We start from the raw sequence: 14,543 nt of genomic DNA, 5'->3' as shown, positions 1-14,543 counted from the left end.
GTCTTGCCAGAGTTTCAGTGAAACACTTCCAGGTCAGAGCCTGGAGCTTGTGAGCATACTTGCATGTGATTTACCAGATTACCCACCCACTTAGAGGCTTAGAATGAAGTGTTAGTCAGATGGGGCTGATGATAATTACCCATCTGCTTCACTGGGGTTTTTTTAAAGCGTATTATTTGTATGGTTGGAGGATAACTATTACCATGTATTTCTGAGGTACTCAATCTAGACCCCGCAAAAATGAATGGTGATGATTTCAGGAAGTTAGCAACCCAACTGCCCCACTAGGATGGTAAAACATCGGCTAACTCTTTTGGTTTCCTTTTGTGCTACAGATGCCCCTGACATTCCTGAAAACCTCAGCTGTGAAACATCCAACTTCCTGATAATAAAATGCACCTGGAAACCAGGCAGACCCAGTGGACTGTACGGAAAACGACGTACTAAGTACAGTTTATTTGAAAGGTAAAATATTTCAGCACTAAAATGAGTAAAAAGGTAGAACTGGAACATATCCATCGCTGCCTATGACTTACTGCACCATGCCTGTTTAAATAAGATATTCTCCACTGTTTAGAGCCTAAAATACTTCTCAAGATTTTGTGCAAACTGAAGGAAACTGAACTTGGAGAACCCTTGTCCAGCTCTGCAAACTGTCAGTGGGAATTAAGGCTGACTTTTCCCAAAGAGTTATGCTGTTATGAACTCCTGAGAAAGTGAAGAGCTTAGCGTGTCAGGCTGCTGCCCACATGTAGAGGAGACCAGTATGAAAGTACGGGGAGATAATAGGAGTTATTCATTGCTTTTTAAATACTTTTGTATGCAACCTGTATCAGATCATCTGTTAGACATTTACTGAGTTTCTGATATGCAAATGACAGAAACTCACGAAGAACAACTGTAAGACAAGCCAAGGAGCATTTCTCAGAAGCTGCTAGAGAAAATATCAGTAAGCCTGCATCTGTTCTCCCAGCATTAAGAACCGGATAGTGTAGAGCAGGCAAAGTGCATGTTACCTGGAAAACATTGAAGGGAATGACTTACACTGGCATATCCATAGAAAGAAGTGAAGACTCATATCCTACTAGTATGCCTTATTAGGCCACGTGAAGCCTTGAAAGTGAAGAATTGTTGTTTCGGAATAGTACTTGCAAATAGGATTCCTTGGTGGTTAGAAGTTAGTGAGGAGTTAACAAAATTCCCGTGGCAAGGAGGCTCCCCTGTCATGCCAAAGGAGCAGTCAGGGAAAGGAGCCAGGAGGGGCCTGAGTCACACAAACTGATGGGAAATGGAGTCTCATAGTGGTTTTGAAGCAAGTTAGAGGCAATGAGGATTGAGTTATGGTCACAGATGTAGTTCAGAATGCTAAAGAAGTCATTGGGTAGGATGCAAAGAGATGGACAAAACAGAGCAGGTATTCAATGGAAAGGAGCTCCAGTCACTGGCTGCCCATATTCAGCTCATAAATGAGGATGTAGTTCAGGCTTGTTTCATTCAGCCCAAAGCTGTGAGGAGATTAATGTGATGTCTTTCAGGGTAAATATTCTCATCATTGTTCTTAGCCCACACTGAGACAGTGAAATTCTGTTTCAGTAGAATAGATTACAGTGTAGAGAGAGCTCAGAGCTCAGCAAAAGCGCCTGAAGGAAGGAATTAAACTTCTGCTACTGAATAAGAGGTTTATACAGATATTAATTAAAGGAACTTCTATATATGTACATACATACATACAGAAGCACACTTTAGGTTTTACCCCTGAAGATGTAACTCTTGTCTTGGCTGTTACCAGAATGACTTTCCTGCTTTTGATTTTAGAAAAGACTGGGACTCATGGATGCATCCCAGGTAACAAATCATAGTTTAGATTTGGCAGGGTTGATAGAAGGACTTTAATGTGTGTCGCATCTCCCTAGATCAGAAGGCAATTAAGAACATTCTTTAAACGCAGATGTATGCTGATCTGAACAAAGATATTTTTAATCAGAATCTTAGTTGTGACTTGTGAGGTGGTTTTACAGGACCTACCTGTTTTCCAGGCTTTTGAGAAGTGAGAGGATGGAAATGTTAGGCTAGTGAAAGAGGAGAGTTTCACGTGAGAACAGGGCGAGTCATGTCTGATGCCACTTTTACCTGTGTTGTGGTGTTAGATATGCTTCTGCAGTCAAATCCTGCTGTAAGCCGTGTGTCAGTGAACCCATCATTCTTTACTGTGTTTTCAGTCTAGACTTGACTGCTTGAAATGATCTAATTCAAAAATAAAGTTGTCCCCTCTCTTTTTTTAACTTTGCAGAATATCTGGTAAAAACGTTTCATGCAAAGTCAATGAAATGAACAGAGAGCGTGTCTGTGGCTTTCCAGTACTGGCTGATCAAAAAAACTATGATTTCATATTAGGCGTCTCCAATCCTATCGGGCGAACAGAGTCATCACTTTTAGTTGATTTAACTCAAAGAGGTAAGACTTAAGAATTACAAAGGCAAAAAAATACATGTTTACTACATGCTAACCATTTGCTTGTTTTGAGTTTGAAGAACTCTGACATTTTACTCTTGTCCTTATGTGCTGTATTGTCACCAGTATTTTTCCATGTTTGATAATTTGCACTTCAGAAGAAAATGGCTTAGGACATGTCCTGAGGCGATGATTAGGTGTACAGGGAGAAGCCAGTTGTCAACAGCAGTGCTACCAGATTGGGTATGCTGCTGTGTGGGTAGATGCTACTTGTGATCTAAGACTTTAGCCAGCTGGTGTTTATGGATTTCTTCATATTCTATTACATCAGTAATTAAAATTTAGATGTAACTTCATGAACTGTATCTGACCCTGTACTTCAGTGTATGCTTATGGAGTAAGATACTATGCAATTTTACAACAGGATTTGGAATATTAAAAAGTAGCACTAAAAGGTAAAAGCTAATAGCAGGACTATTACCTGCTATTGGTAATAGCTATGATCATCTGCTGTCATGGTTTGTAGAAAGAAATAACTTCTTTCATTAGACCTTCAGTTTAAACAAGGAAAGAGAGAAGATGACTACCTTGTCACCGCTGTCCTTCCCATCCTTGCCCATCTGCCTCCAAAACTGCAGCTGATGATTCAGGGGTTCCTGATGGTTACAGCGTTCTGCTGTTGTCCTAATGGTTACAGCGTTCTGCTGTTCTCTCTGAAGAACTGAATTTAAACGTGAAGATGGTGCATTTCTTTTGCCCATGTCTGAGTTCAACTAGCCTGAGAGTAGAATTGTCAGAGTAAATTGACAGGTCCTAGTAAAGCATGAATTGTTTCTGTTAATTACATACTGGGCTGGTTTGCAGCAAGTCAATATGACTGCTGTTTCCTATTTGTTTCCTTTCTTTCCCTCACTGTCCACTCAATTCTCAGCATAGAGTACGTATTTCCTTATGGTAACTGGACCAGTTCCAAGAGTAGAGACTTTTTTTGTCTGATAGCTATGAATAGTAGTAGTACTGAATATTGTTGAAAAGTTCTATTAAGGGAGTTTTGGGGGAGAGAAGGGTCATATAGGAGTCCTACCCTTTCCTATTCTGCAGATTCTAACTTGAAAAACTCACAGAAGGTGAAAAAAGTTGAATAAATTTCATCCATGACTGTGGTCCTCTGAAAATAGCTCATGTTTCACTTTTGTGATAAAAAGAAGTTGGAGTGTAAAGGCTTTTTTTTGTCTCCAACTCCTTATGCTTAGCCTTAAGTAAATGTTCCCATGTTTGACAGCTGAGTGGCAAAAATGAGAATGCTTGCAGGTGCCTTCCCAGCACCAGCTATACTAGCTGCTGATCAGATCACTTACGTATCCTGATTCTGTGTGATCTTTTAAAATCAGATTTTTCTGAACTAAAATGAATGTATCTTTTCTTGGAGTTGAGGTGTTTGGTTTTTTTGTTTGTTTTTTTAAGTTCATCCAAAGACTCCAGAAAAGTTAACTGTTTCTGGGAGAAGCTCGACAAGTGTCCGTCTGCACTGGTTTATAAATGGCAGCTTTGCTGAGATCAGGCTTCTGTGTCAAATAGAAATTAGCACTGGTCACTCTGAGCGAAAACTGGTAAGTGTTGCTTTTAATGGATTTTTTTTTTAGAGGGGGCGCTAATGTTGATCTTTTTCACTGAACTAGTCACATTTCAAATTCTTTTCTCTCCTAAGAGCTTCATTCTGATCATCTTATTAAATGATTAATCCAGTAATAACTAGAAGTTCATCTACTAAAATTGGAAAAAGTTCTACTCATCTCTGTTACTGCGTGCTTTTTTTTTTTTTTCTCTTTTTGTTTGTTTTAAACATTCTAGAGGGAAGTCATATTACCCACCATGTTATTCAGTACTTGGAGAAGGTGCATAGTGCTTTATGCTGACCCTTTAGGTAGCGGTCCATGTGCTTTGTCCTTCCTGGTGCAAATGTATTAGCAAGCATAGGTTCCAGGACATGCTGCTGCCCTGCTGACTTCCACAGTGGTTGTTTCAGAGGGCCTCTTACAGTCTGTCACTGAATTTCTTTTTTATTTTTTTCTACCTAGAGAACAGTTCATTTGCTTGTTGTCAGCAGTTGGCATGCATGTGGCTACAGTAGGGAGCTGCTAAACATAATGGTGTAGGGACAGGATAGAGAAGGATTCTCCTGCTGGGTGTGTCAGGAGAGAAGGTGGTATTTCTGGTTGGAGATAAGATTTTCCAGCATTAAATCTTCCAGCTGCTGCCCAGCTTTGGTGCTGTGTGTCACTGACAGGAGCTGCATATTTTCTCTGCTATCAGAGTCACTGAGGATACTAATTTAGACACCAGCATCAGTAGGTGGTGGGAATATAGCCTCTTCTTCCGTACTGCCTAACATAGCATGGGGTGATCTGTGTCACTGGGAAGCCTAGTGGCAGAACTGCATGTTCAGTTGGCCTGAGATTCATCCCCAAATTCTGTATTTGTGCCTTCAGGTGGAGTATTTCTGACCAGCTTGGGTAGGCATATGCTGAATTGGCAGCTATTGATGCACACAGCCTGAATTTGTAATTTGAGCACATTAACCTCAGAGGCTGCTTTTTACAATGTTGCTTGATTTTTAGCAGTATTCAATTACCCACTGCATTTAGCTGCCCACTGGGCACAGCTGTTGAGCACAGCCTTGAATAAAGTCATTCAAGCCACAGAAGTGATACAGCTAAGACTGAAGATAATTGTTATCTGCATTGCCTGTAAAATAATAGAGTGGTAGTTAAAGCATGCTCTGTAAGAGTATTTTTTAAATATTTTCAAAGCACTTAATGATTGTGGGAAACTTAAGCTTTTACGTTTTCTCTCTAATGACGTGTTAAGTAGTAATCAGAGATTTGCAAAGAAGTCATCTTTTGGAATTAACAGAAGGAGATGGCTTTTAGAAGTATATAACAGCTCTGACAGATGAGCTGTGTTGGGTTTTGGGGTATAGTCTGATCCATCATCACCCACAGCTGTCTGCAAGTCTCTGCTCCCAACGGTTACTGCTTCTGGAGCCGTCAGCAGGGTAGCGAGCACACTAGTATCACTCACCCCGTGCTCAGTTAGCTTAAGCTGCTAAAAAGTAGATTTGCACCGTTCTGTGTAGCCAGAGTTACACTGCGTGAAGCCTGTGGCATGCACTTGCTTGGGAACTGTGCTACCAGGTCAGTCATCTGGGGCAGTGGAGTATGGTCAGGTCTTAACGCTGCCTCAGCAATTTGATTCATGGCACCTGTACCAGAACACACAGCTACAGATATTTTGAAACACAGCAAACAGCCTCATAGAAGCTTTTACAGCCTTGTTATGTTGTTCCTGGTTGCTTAATAAAAAAACCTCCAAGAGTTCTCTGTAATAAACAAAAGTAGCTGTGAAATTGTTATGGGGTTTTACGTGGTATTTTGGAGATGTTTTCAGAAGCTTTTCCATCCGTATGAGAAATTGTTGGCTTTTTTTTGTGTTTTTCAAGTTGTCATTTGGATTTAGAAATGCACAATTAGTTGCATCTTAAAATCACTTGGAGTCCAGTTTTTGGCAGCTGTGATGCACATGTGTTATAATTAGATTCAGTAAAAAAATATTCCCAGGCTTAGGGTTTCTTTAAGCAATCATGAAACTGAAACATTCCCTAGACTTGCACCATTTTAAGACTAACAGGGAGACTAGTCCTGTCACAACAGCTGTGAACAGAGATCACCTGGGTAAGGCTTAGACACTATCTTTTGGAGGAAAAAGGGCTGCCTAGGAAAAATACTGCATGATAAACATCTTGATCAGACAGTCTTTAGTTTGCTTCTGTGCATGTGTCTTAGGAGAAAGGCCTCTGTCCACCCAGTTTGATGTGCATATGGACAGTGAAAGAGTGGGTTCTGAATACCAAAGGTGAAATCCTGGCCTGCCTCATGTGAGCAGTTTTGCTGTGTATGGGAGAGAGGGGAATTGGATGGTATAGATGGGAAGCAACAGCCTGCTACCGTGTGCAGAGCTTGTCTCTCCTCTTCATATTGTGTGTCTCAAAGGTGCTACCTACTGTCATTATGTCAATTTCTGTGCTATAGCTGTAGCTTTATTTTGCTATGTATGGCTTAATTTTGTTCAGACCTCTGAAAATCCTTTACTTAGGTGGCTGCATAGGAAACGCTTTTATTTTTCATTAATTTCTTTGTAAGGCTTGACTGCAACTTTTTTTTCACAGTGTCACTGTCCCAGGGACAAATTCCACTTTTTCAGGTGTTGACGTTCAGCATAATGTAAGAGCAAAAAATATATATGTATCATGTAAATTTATATACATTTTTAACAGCACAATGTCTCCATGCCTGGTGGAAAATTCTCGACTTACACAGCTGAGCTGAATTCATTGCATCCATATACAAAATACCAGTTCAGGGTGCGCTGTTCGGCTGCTAACCACTTTTGGAAGTGGAGTGACTGGAGCAGGGTAGAGGAGCACACAACATTAGAAGCTCGTAAGTTTATTTGATTCTTTGATGACAAAATGTTGAACTTGTGAAGTTATGCATTTTAAAATCAGACATCTGCAAAGCTAACTTTTAATACATGGTAAACTGCCTCTATTTTTCTTTTTTTTTTTTTCTTCTCTTTAGCTCCTACAAGAGGACCAGATATCTGGAGAGAGAGAAGTCCTTCTGGAAAAAGTCTAAAAATCTTCTGGAAGGTAGTTAGGGCATTTAAAGTTTTAAAATATTATGTAATATAACTCCATAAAACATTATTTCCTCACGTATTTATAAATAAGTGAAGTTTATAGTCAGTCAATGAAATGGACTTCTCAACTTTTTATAGAATCATTGAGGCAAATATTTTTCCCCAAATGACACTATTATTAAAGTTTTATAATTGAAACATTGCACTGAGATGCATTTTACATGGGGGTTTCAGTTGTTAATACATCCCAATAGAAAACTTACAAACTTGTGTGTTAATTCTCAAAAGTCACACTTGAGTAGCTGTCTTTTCTGCTTTGCAGTTCCATATAGTTGTTAGAGTAAATCGGGACATTAAATTCCTATTATCCTATGTTTTTTACGGTTTATTCCATTTCTGGTTTAATGCACTCTCGGTCTGTTTGTAGCCTTTATCCCTTTCTGAAGCCAATGGAAAAATCGTGTCTCATGAAGTGTCCTGCTACCTGCTAGAGACACCATTGGAGCATAAAGAAGTCACTGAACCATCAAACAGTACAGAGATAAAACTTGGAAAAAACGACTGTGTTATTAACGTTGTAGCCAAAAACCATGCAGGCTCATCTCCTCCTTCAAGAATAACAAGTGTGGAACTTCCAAGCGGTGGGTGCTCCAGCAGATTGCTAAACATCCTCAAAGCTTCGGGAAACCTGGGCGAGGTTGTTTATTGAAAAATAAGATAGATATGTGCTTTGTTTGTTTGTGTTTGGTTTCTGGCTAATTTCCCCATTCAAATCTACTGAGTTGGAGAAGAAAAAGAAATGCTGCTTTGCTTTTGCTTGCCAATTAATTGTGCTCTGTGCATAAAAGGAGGGTGCTAGTGTGAGGTCTCTGCAGCTATTTGCACTTTCCTGAAGACCTCCCTGGTACAGCAATAATGAGGCTTCTAAGCATTGGTGTTGATCTCTGATATTTAGGGAGCTCAGTTTATTTCTGCGTGTTCTTGTTGAGACACTGAAAAGTGTTACATGCTCAAAAGAATCAGAATAAAGTTTTGGGGGTATTGTTTTTAAGGAGAGAATTGTCACTTCAGTGCCTCTGAGCTCTGTAGGAAAATATTAATTGGGCTGCTTGGTAAAGTGTTGGCATCCTTGTGCTAGGAGCCACTGTTTGAAAAGGAGGTATGACTTCAGCTTCCCAATTAAAACACTGCCACTCTTGCTGTGGGCTTTTGTAAAGGGAAATAGATGAGCCAAATAATGATTTTCTGCTCCAAACACTGAACTTGGTGAGAAGTTAATACTGCATGTGGCTATTCAGAGTCCATGATTCCCTGCACACCAGGAGGAGTGTAATCTCCCAAAGCCCAAACCTTTAGCTCCAGATCTGGCTGGTGCTCTGCAGGGAGAACAGGTTTAGAGGCTTCTCTCTGCTTGTTTGCCAGAAGCATATATGTTGCTGCCTCTCCTTCCCAACACAGAGAACAGGTATCATCACCTTTGCTCGCTTTGCAGCTCAGGTTCTGATAAGACAGGGCTGTTCTCTCAGGAGAGTATGTGCTTTGATTGAGATTCACAGTGAGAATAAAAACAAATGTTTCTTTGTGAAGGAAACCCGTGTTCTTAATGTTTCTCTTGATTCTCCAGAACACCAATACCTAAAAGTCCATTTTCAGTCTGCTCCTTGGACGGAAGAGTAGTCGTATGGGACAGCTGAATGAATGAAAATGCTTTTATAGCTCTCTTTCAACAGAGAAAGAATGAGACTCTGTGAGTTAGGGAGGTCTTTGTAATAGGTATGTGGTGTGGTGCAGCTAATGGCAGCTGGAGCTTTGCATTCATTTGTAGTTCTCTCTCGGGTGTCTGAGGTTCCCTTTGCTGTTACCCAACTTGTACTCATTGAAGGTTTGCTCCCAAGTTGGTATAGGAATTATCTGAGTCACTGACTGGAGTCATGAAAGATGACTCATTCGGTGAACTGGATGACATTTCTGCCCAAACATCTTTCCTGCCTGCTTCATGTGTACGGTCTGTAAGTGCTCTTAATGTCTGTGAGGGAGCAGTGGCTCTGAAGCTTGAGACCTACTGAGGCTTTGTGAAAACTGAAAACACAACCAAAGGGCACTGAATTAACTTGTCACCATCTCTAAAAAGTGCTCTGTAGAGGATCAGGGAATGTAACATGGCTGTTACAGGCTGCCTTGCCACATTAGTACTGTAGTGCTTGTAGTTATTTCTACTAGTCTAGATTGCAGCTATAAATACACCAAAATGAGCAGTACTGCCCTGGGTGAATTTCTAGTCATCTGGCTCAGGAAATAAAATTGAGTGTGGTGTATTTAAGCATTTTTTTAGAGATTAAGTGCTCACTGTCAGTTAAAAGTCTTTCCTGTAAATAGGAAAATTAAAGCAGTCTAATTAGAAATATGCTCTTTTCCAGCATCATAGAAATGTAGTTTCACTGGATGAAGTAGTTTTTAAGGAAAAGTATTGAAAGACTTCTGGATTTGACTTGCTTTTTTTAATCATGTCTATCTTTCTTGCCATGAGCAAGCTAGTTGAGGATTGTATGCTTAGCTATATGTTAAAGTTATTTAGAAATAGACAGTCCTGTGACATCCACACATCTGTGAGACTGAAGTTTTCACAGGACTGTTTCTTAAAAACTGCCCTTTCCCTTCAGCCTTTCATAGTTTATGGCTTTAATAACATGAAATAATAGACTCAATAGGGAGCATAAATGAGAACACTGAAAAAGGAAAAACTGAAACCCTGAGATTGTTTTTGCAGATCTGTTGTGGGGCCACCGCTGTTGTGGTGGCCTTTGGAAAACATCCCTTAGCTCAGCGGGGTCCCATCTGATGGACAGCCATGGAGGAAAGCTGCAGGAATCAAAAGTAGTTCCCAGATCTGATCACTTCAAGGGCAGCTAAACCTTTGATAATCAGAATAAAGAAAAACAGACTAAAGAAAAACAAACTAAGCTTGCTTTTTTTTTTTCTTTCCTTTTTTTTTTTTTTTTAGTTGTTTTATTTACCATTGGTAGACTGAAGCCTTCATAAAGTTCACCAGGGACTTGACTTTTGCTGATGATTCTTGGTGAAAAATGGTTGTCCGTGGTCGGGCGAGTGATAGCAAGACACTTTGAGGGAGACACAAAGCAAACTGTTTGATGAAATGACAGTAGGAATTTATAGCTGGAGGCTGCTGCCAAATTGGTGTCAAGTCAGATCTGAACCTGACGTCTGCTGCAAATCCTTACCTTGAAAAAGTGCTTTTTAAGCCAGTCCAGAGCTAGAGCATTTCTCGTCGTCATACTTAAGTCTGGCTAAGGGATTTGCTGCAGGCTACAGTCTCATTTCCAGCACTTCAGAAAGCCTAGCTGAGTGCACCGCTTCAAATTTCACAGTACAAGGAGTGCACCTCTTGTTCTTAGAAATGACTGTAGCTTATAAATCCTTTGTACTGTGGCTGGAAAGCTTTCTTCCAGCTTGGACAGATAAGTGTCTGCTCTCTGATGGATTTTTGTGTCATCTTTGTTGCAGACAATGTCAAAACAGATCGGGCAGTGGCAATGGGGAATGGAATTTATATTTCTTGGAGTTCTTACCCTAACATGACCTGTGGCTATATTGTAAAATGGTGTCATTCATCTGGGTCTGAACCCTGTACTGTGGACTGGCAGAAATTTCCTTCAAATACAACAGATGCAGTGATAAAGTCTGGTAAGTCAAAAGTAATTTTTTTTTGTGAGTCTGTCTGGTTGAGAGGCTGAGCAGCAAGTGGAATGAAAGCAACCAATGCAATAGGTTGAAGATTGTTGCATTGCTGTATGCTTGTGTATATAAATGAACCCCTTCTTGGTACTGTCTGTGTTCATTTTTATTTCTTATACTTACCTTACCAAATCCAAATATCAGTCTTAACTGTTCTTATTCTGTGTTTATTAACTGGTTTGAAATTACCTCTTCTAGCTACACCCGCAGATTCCTAACTCAGCTTAATGCATAATGGTTAATCTAGGGTTTGGGGTTTTATATGGATTCTAATCATGAACAGCGGTGCTCAGGATGAGGGAAGACTAATTTGTTGTTTTTACATGAGGCAGATTTTTTTTAAGTGTGACCTCCATGTGTTGGCTTCCTGACAGCAATTGAAATTTCCTGTAACAGGGCACATTCCAGGTCTCTAGATGCTGGTAGGCAGACCAGGGAAATGAAACTCAGCTGTGGTGGGACTCATAGAAGCAGAGAGGAAAGAGAGTACCCAAGAAAGATCTGGGATTTTTCTCTGCTGTCTGAAAGGGTGTATATTTGCTTTTTAGAAGAGTTTAGTATATACAGTCTCAGAGAAAAAACTCGGAGCTGTCTACATATCAGATCTGGGGGAGAGTAGGAACTTAGGGACAGGCAATATGTTTTACTGCCTGTAACTATAACACTGTGTCCATATTGGTTTTGGTTGTGTTAGCTAGAGCTTCCTTTTTCTAGGCAGACAATACTAGGTCCATCCAGTGATGTGTTGCTGTGGTCCTGAGCTCTTCTGTGGGATGCTTCTCGCAGCATGCTGTGGGAGTTACTAGGCTGCTAGAGCTGGGCTCAAGCTGGGAAATACACTTCTGTGCTTAGTCCTGCCAGAAGAGTTTCTCAGGCTGGATCTGAACTCTTGCAAAACCCACTTGACTTCTGTAGAGTTTCACAGTGACATCTTGTTTAGAAAAAATCTTGAAAGTAGTATGCACCCCTGGCTTCAGAAAATCCCAGAAAGTGGTAAACTATTTACGCGTTGTAATACCAAACACCTCCACCAAAGACATGTGAAGCAGAAACTTGATGGCTATCATGTTCTGCAAAGTCAGTTTAGGCCTGGAGTCCATAGATAAAGTGCTTCACTAACACTTTTTGGAGCTCTCTGAATTTCTTTTTAAGCATTGTTGTAATAAACCTGATTATTTCAAAATGTGTTTGTATTTCTGAGGAGGAGGCAGGATCTACATGGCTGCTGTGGGAGGAAAGGAAGGCTGTTGTTTCTGGTAACTTCAGTTTGTGTTTCCCCATGGAAAGCAATTTATGCAATTTGAGTAGCTTGTTTTGAATCCTGTTTTTTTAGAACCAAAATTTCTCTAGAAGCTAATTTGCTTCCTGCTCCTAAACCGCATCTGATGGCATAGCTTTTGTAGGAATTACAAGTAGGGATAGTATTTATATATACACTGTGGTCTAAGAATTTCTAATTTTTTAGTACGTATTTAAATAAATCCGCATAATGTGAAAGCTAAAATTATCACTCATCACAGGTGAAGTATTCTCACAGTGATTTTTCTCTTGCAGCTCTGTTTAGGCCTGGCGTGAGGTACAACTTTTTGCTATATGGCTGCAAACCCAGTGGATATCAGTTATTGAAAAACATAACAGGGTATATGAAAGAGCTGCGTAAGTGCATTTTATCATACAGGATCTCTTACAAAGTGAATTTAGATGGTGTCTGTTTTCAGCTAGGTGCTGGCAAAAGACTGAAACCACGATCCCCATGCAGTACTACTGATTTCTGCTTGATTTTTGATATATAGCTCTAACACATTTCTCCAGCCACTTTGAGTTCCCAGCCTGCAATAACCTTGTGTTCTCCAGCTGCTGTGGTGCCACAGGGTGTCACAGAGGTTTGCTCTGAAGGTGGTAGTCTTCTGCATTGAAGTCATAATTTGAACCACAGTAATGGATTCACTTCCACAGGAGAGGAGGCAACTTTTTTTGATTTGTCAAATCAAAGTAAACTTCTGAGCACGTTTGGTACAGCTCAGCAAACATAAAAAGTGTCCACAACATTTTGGTTTAAAAGCACTTCTTAGACAAGAACTAGATCCTAGTGTATAAGCCCCTTTGAGAGTTGAATTCCCTCCCATACCAACCCCATCTGGGCAACTGCACTTTGATCCAGGGCTGAGCTTTGCTTGCCTGAGATGCATTAATGTCTGAAAGCTAGCTATTCCCAGGTATCTGAACACGGCTTTACCCTTTAACATCACAACTGTATCCCATTATAACTACCCATTTCACTTTAGAGTTTGATGTCTTTTCTGCTGAAATAGTTTGCTTGGAAAACTAAGTTGCTGACATAATCTGAGCCATTGGAAATGCTGTTGTTTATTTTATTGTTAAGGTTGAAGGTGAGGTTAAGGCAATTTTACCAGAAACTCAACTTTAGGCTGTGTGTGCCTCTGTAAAAGTAATGAACAGTTTCCCAAAAGGTTTTTCCATACATGTTCTCAAGAGATTGGAATCTTTCAAGGTAAAAGGATAAAAACTTTGGAAAACTAATAATGCATTAAGCATGCAAAAGAAACTTATCAGGAATTGAGAAATATATTCACTTTGCACAAGAGCATAGATTCATTCTAAAACTTCAGATTTGCCTTTGGTCAGATAACCCTAAAGACAAAAATAGATGTATTTGTAAACATGAGGTCAGCACTGGTAGATCAATGCCAAATGTCAGACTAAGTCCTGATGCACATGACCTTACACAATATCTGCTGTAATACTTTCAGTGGGGTGCAGGTGTTCGAATAAGGACTTCTGGTGCCTGCTGAGAGCAGTTCTTTGAAGCTGAGAGAGATTTCCATGATAGGAACGTGGACTTTATTTAATTTGAAGACAAGCTGTGAAGTCACAGGGTTAAAGCCTTTAAAAGCTAATTTGTATACTCTGAATGTTTATTCTGTCTTTTGGGTTTTTTTGCAGGAAGAAAGACATTTACATTTATGGGTCTGCAAAAGACTGCCGAAGGAGAAATTTTTCTTTCAGCTTTTGTTCATAGATAATACTGCAGTAGTTAGGAACAATCCGACTGACATACCTGTATTTATGTAGTATCACCTGATATGTCTTTTCACATATTGTTGACAGTGAGGGAAAATACTTTTTTAATAAAAAGTTGAAAATGCTAGACCTGAAACAAAACTGATGAAACACTTAATAGATATAGCATTTAATTATAAGGTGTTTTCTTACAAGCTTTTTCCTTCATAATTCTCCCTACAGCGCCAAAACGTGCACCAAATTTTACTGTAGAAGAAACTTCTTCAGATTCTATATTGGTAAAATGGGAAGACATTCCTATTGAAGATTGTCAGGGGTTTTTAGAGGGATATCGGCTTTCCTTTGCAAAAGGTGAAAAAGATGCTTTAAAGCCTAGGCTTTTGGAATCAGGTAAATGAAACATATAGATCACAACTTCCTTGCTCAAGTTGGGTTGTTCTTGTTTTGTTTTGTTTTTTTACTCTTCTTTATTCTTAAATAATTTAATTTTACTTAAAAAAACCACCAAAATCAAAAAAGCTTTATTTATAATTCAGTTGCATTACTCACTGGCATAACTGGCCCCTGATCTGTGACAAAGACATTTGAAATAATCAATT

General features: G+C 39.7%; 1 protein-coding gene across 3 annotated transcripts in view; it reads left to right on the top strand.

Annotated features, from left to right (window-relative positions):
- The window catches only part of LIFR (LIF receptor subunit alpha), a 49,878-nt gene that overhangs the window by 29,086 nt on the left and 6,249 nt on the right, over window positions 1-14,543 (top strand). For all 3 annotated transcript variants that reach the window (XM_061360351.1, XM_061360353.1, XM_061360352.1), the window contains 9 exons: window positions 336-465; window positions 2,291-2,454; window positions 3,916-4,061; window positions 6,785-6,950; window positions 7,089-7,159; window positions 7,577-7,790; window positions 10,672-10,851; window positions 12,457-12,558; window positions 14,167-14,334. In XM_061360351.1, coding sequence (XP_061216335.1) covers window positions 336-465; window positions 2,291-2,454; window positions 3,916-4,061; window positions 6,785-6,950; window positions 7,089-7,159; window positions 7,577-7,790; window positions 10,672-10,851; window positions 12,457-12,558; window positions 14,167-14,334 — 1,341 coding nt within the window. The remainder of the gene's footprint in view (window positions 1-335; window positions 466-2,290; window positions 2,455-3,915; window positions 4,062-6,784; window positions 6,951-7,088; window positions 7,160-7,576; window positions 7,791-10,671; window positions 10,852-12,456; window positions 12,559-14,166; window positions 14,335-14,543) is intronic.

Source organism: Neopsephotus bourkii, unplaced genomic scaffold (genome assembly GCF_033783945.1).
Source record: "Neopsephotus bourkii isolate Nb327-2 ecotype Australia unplaced genomic scaffold, CSIRO-AGI_Nbou_v1 NB_1021, whole genome shotgun sequence".
Taxonomy (NCBI): domain Eukaryota; kingdom Metazoa; phylum Chordata; class Aves; order Psittaciformes; family Psittacidae; genus Neopsephotus; species Neopsephotus bourkii.
The sequence above is the reverse complement of the archived record's forward strand: the minus strand, read 5'-3'. Positions and strand labels throughout refer to the sequence as shown.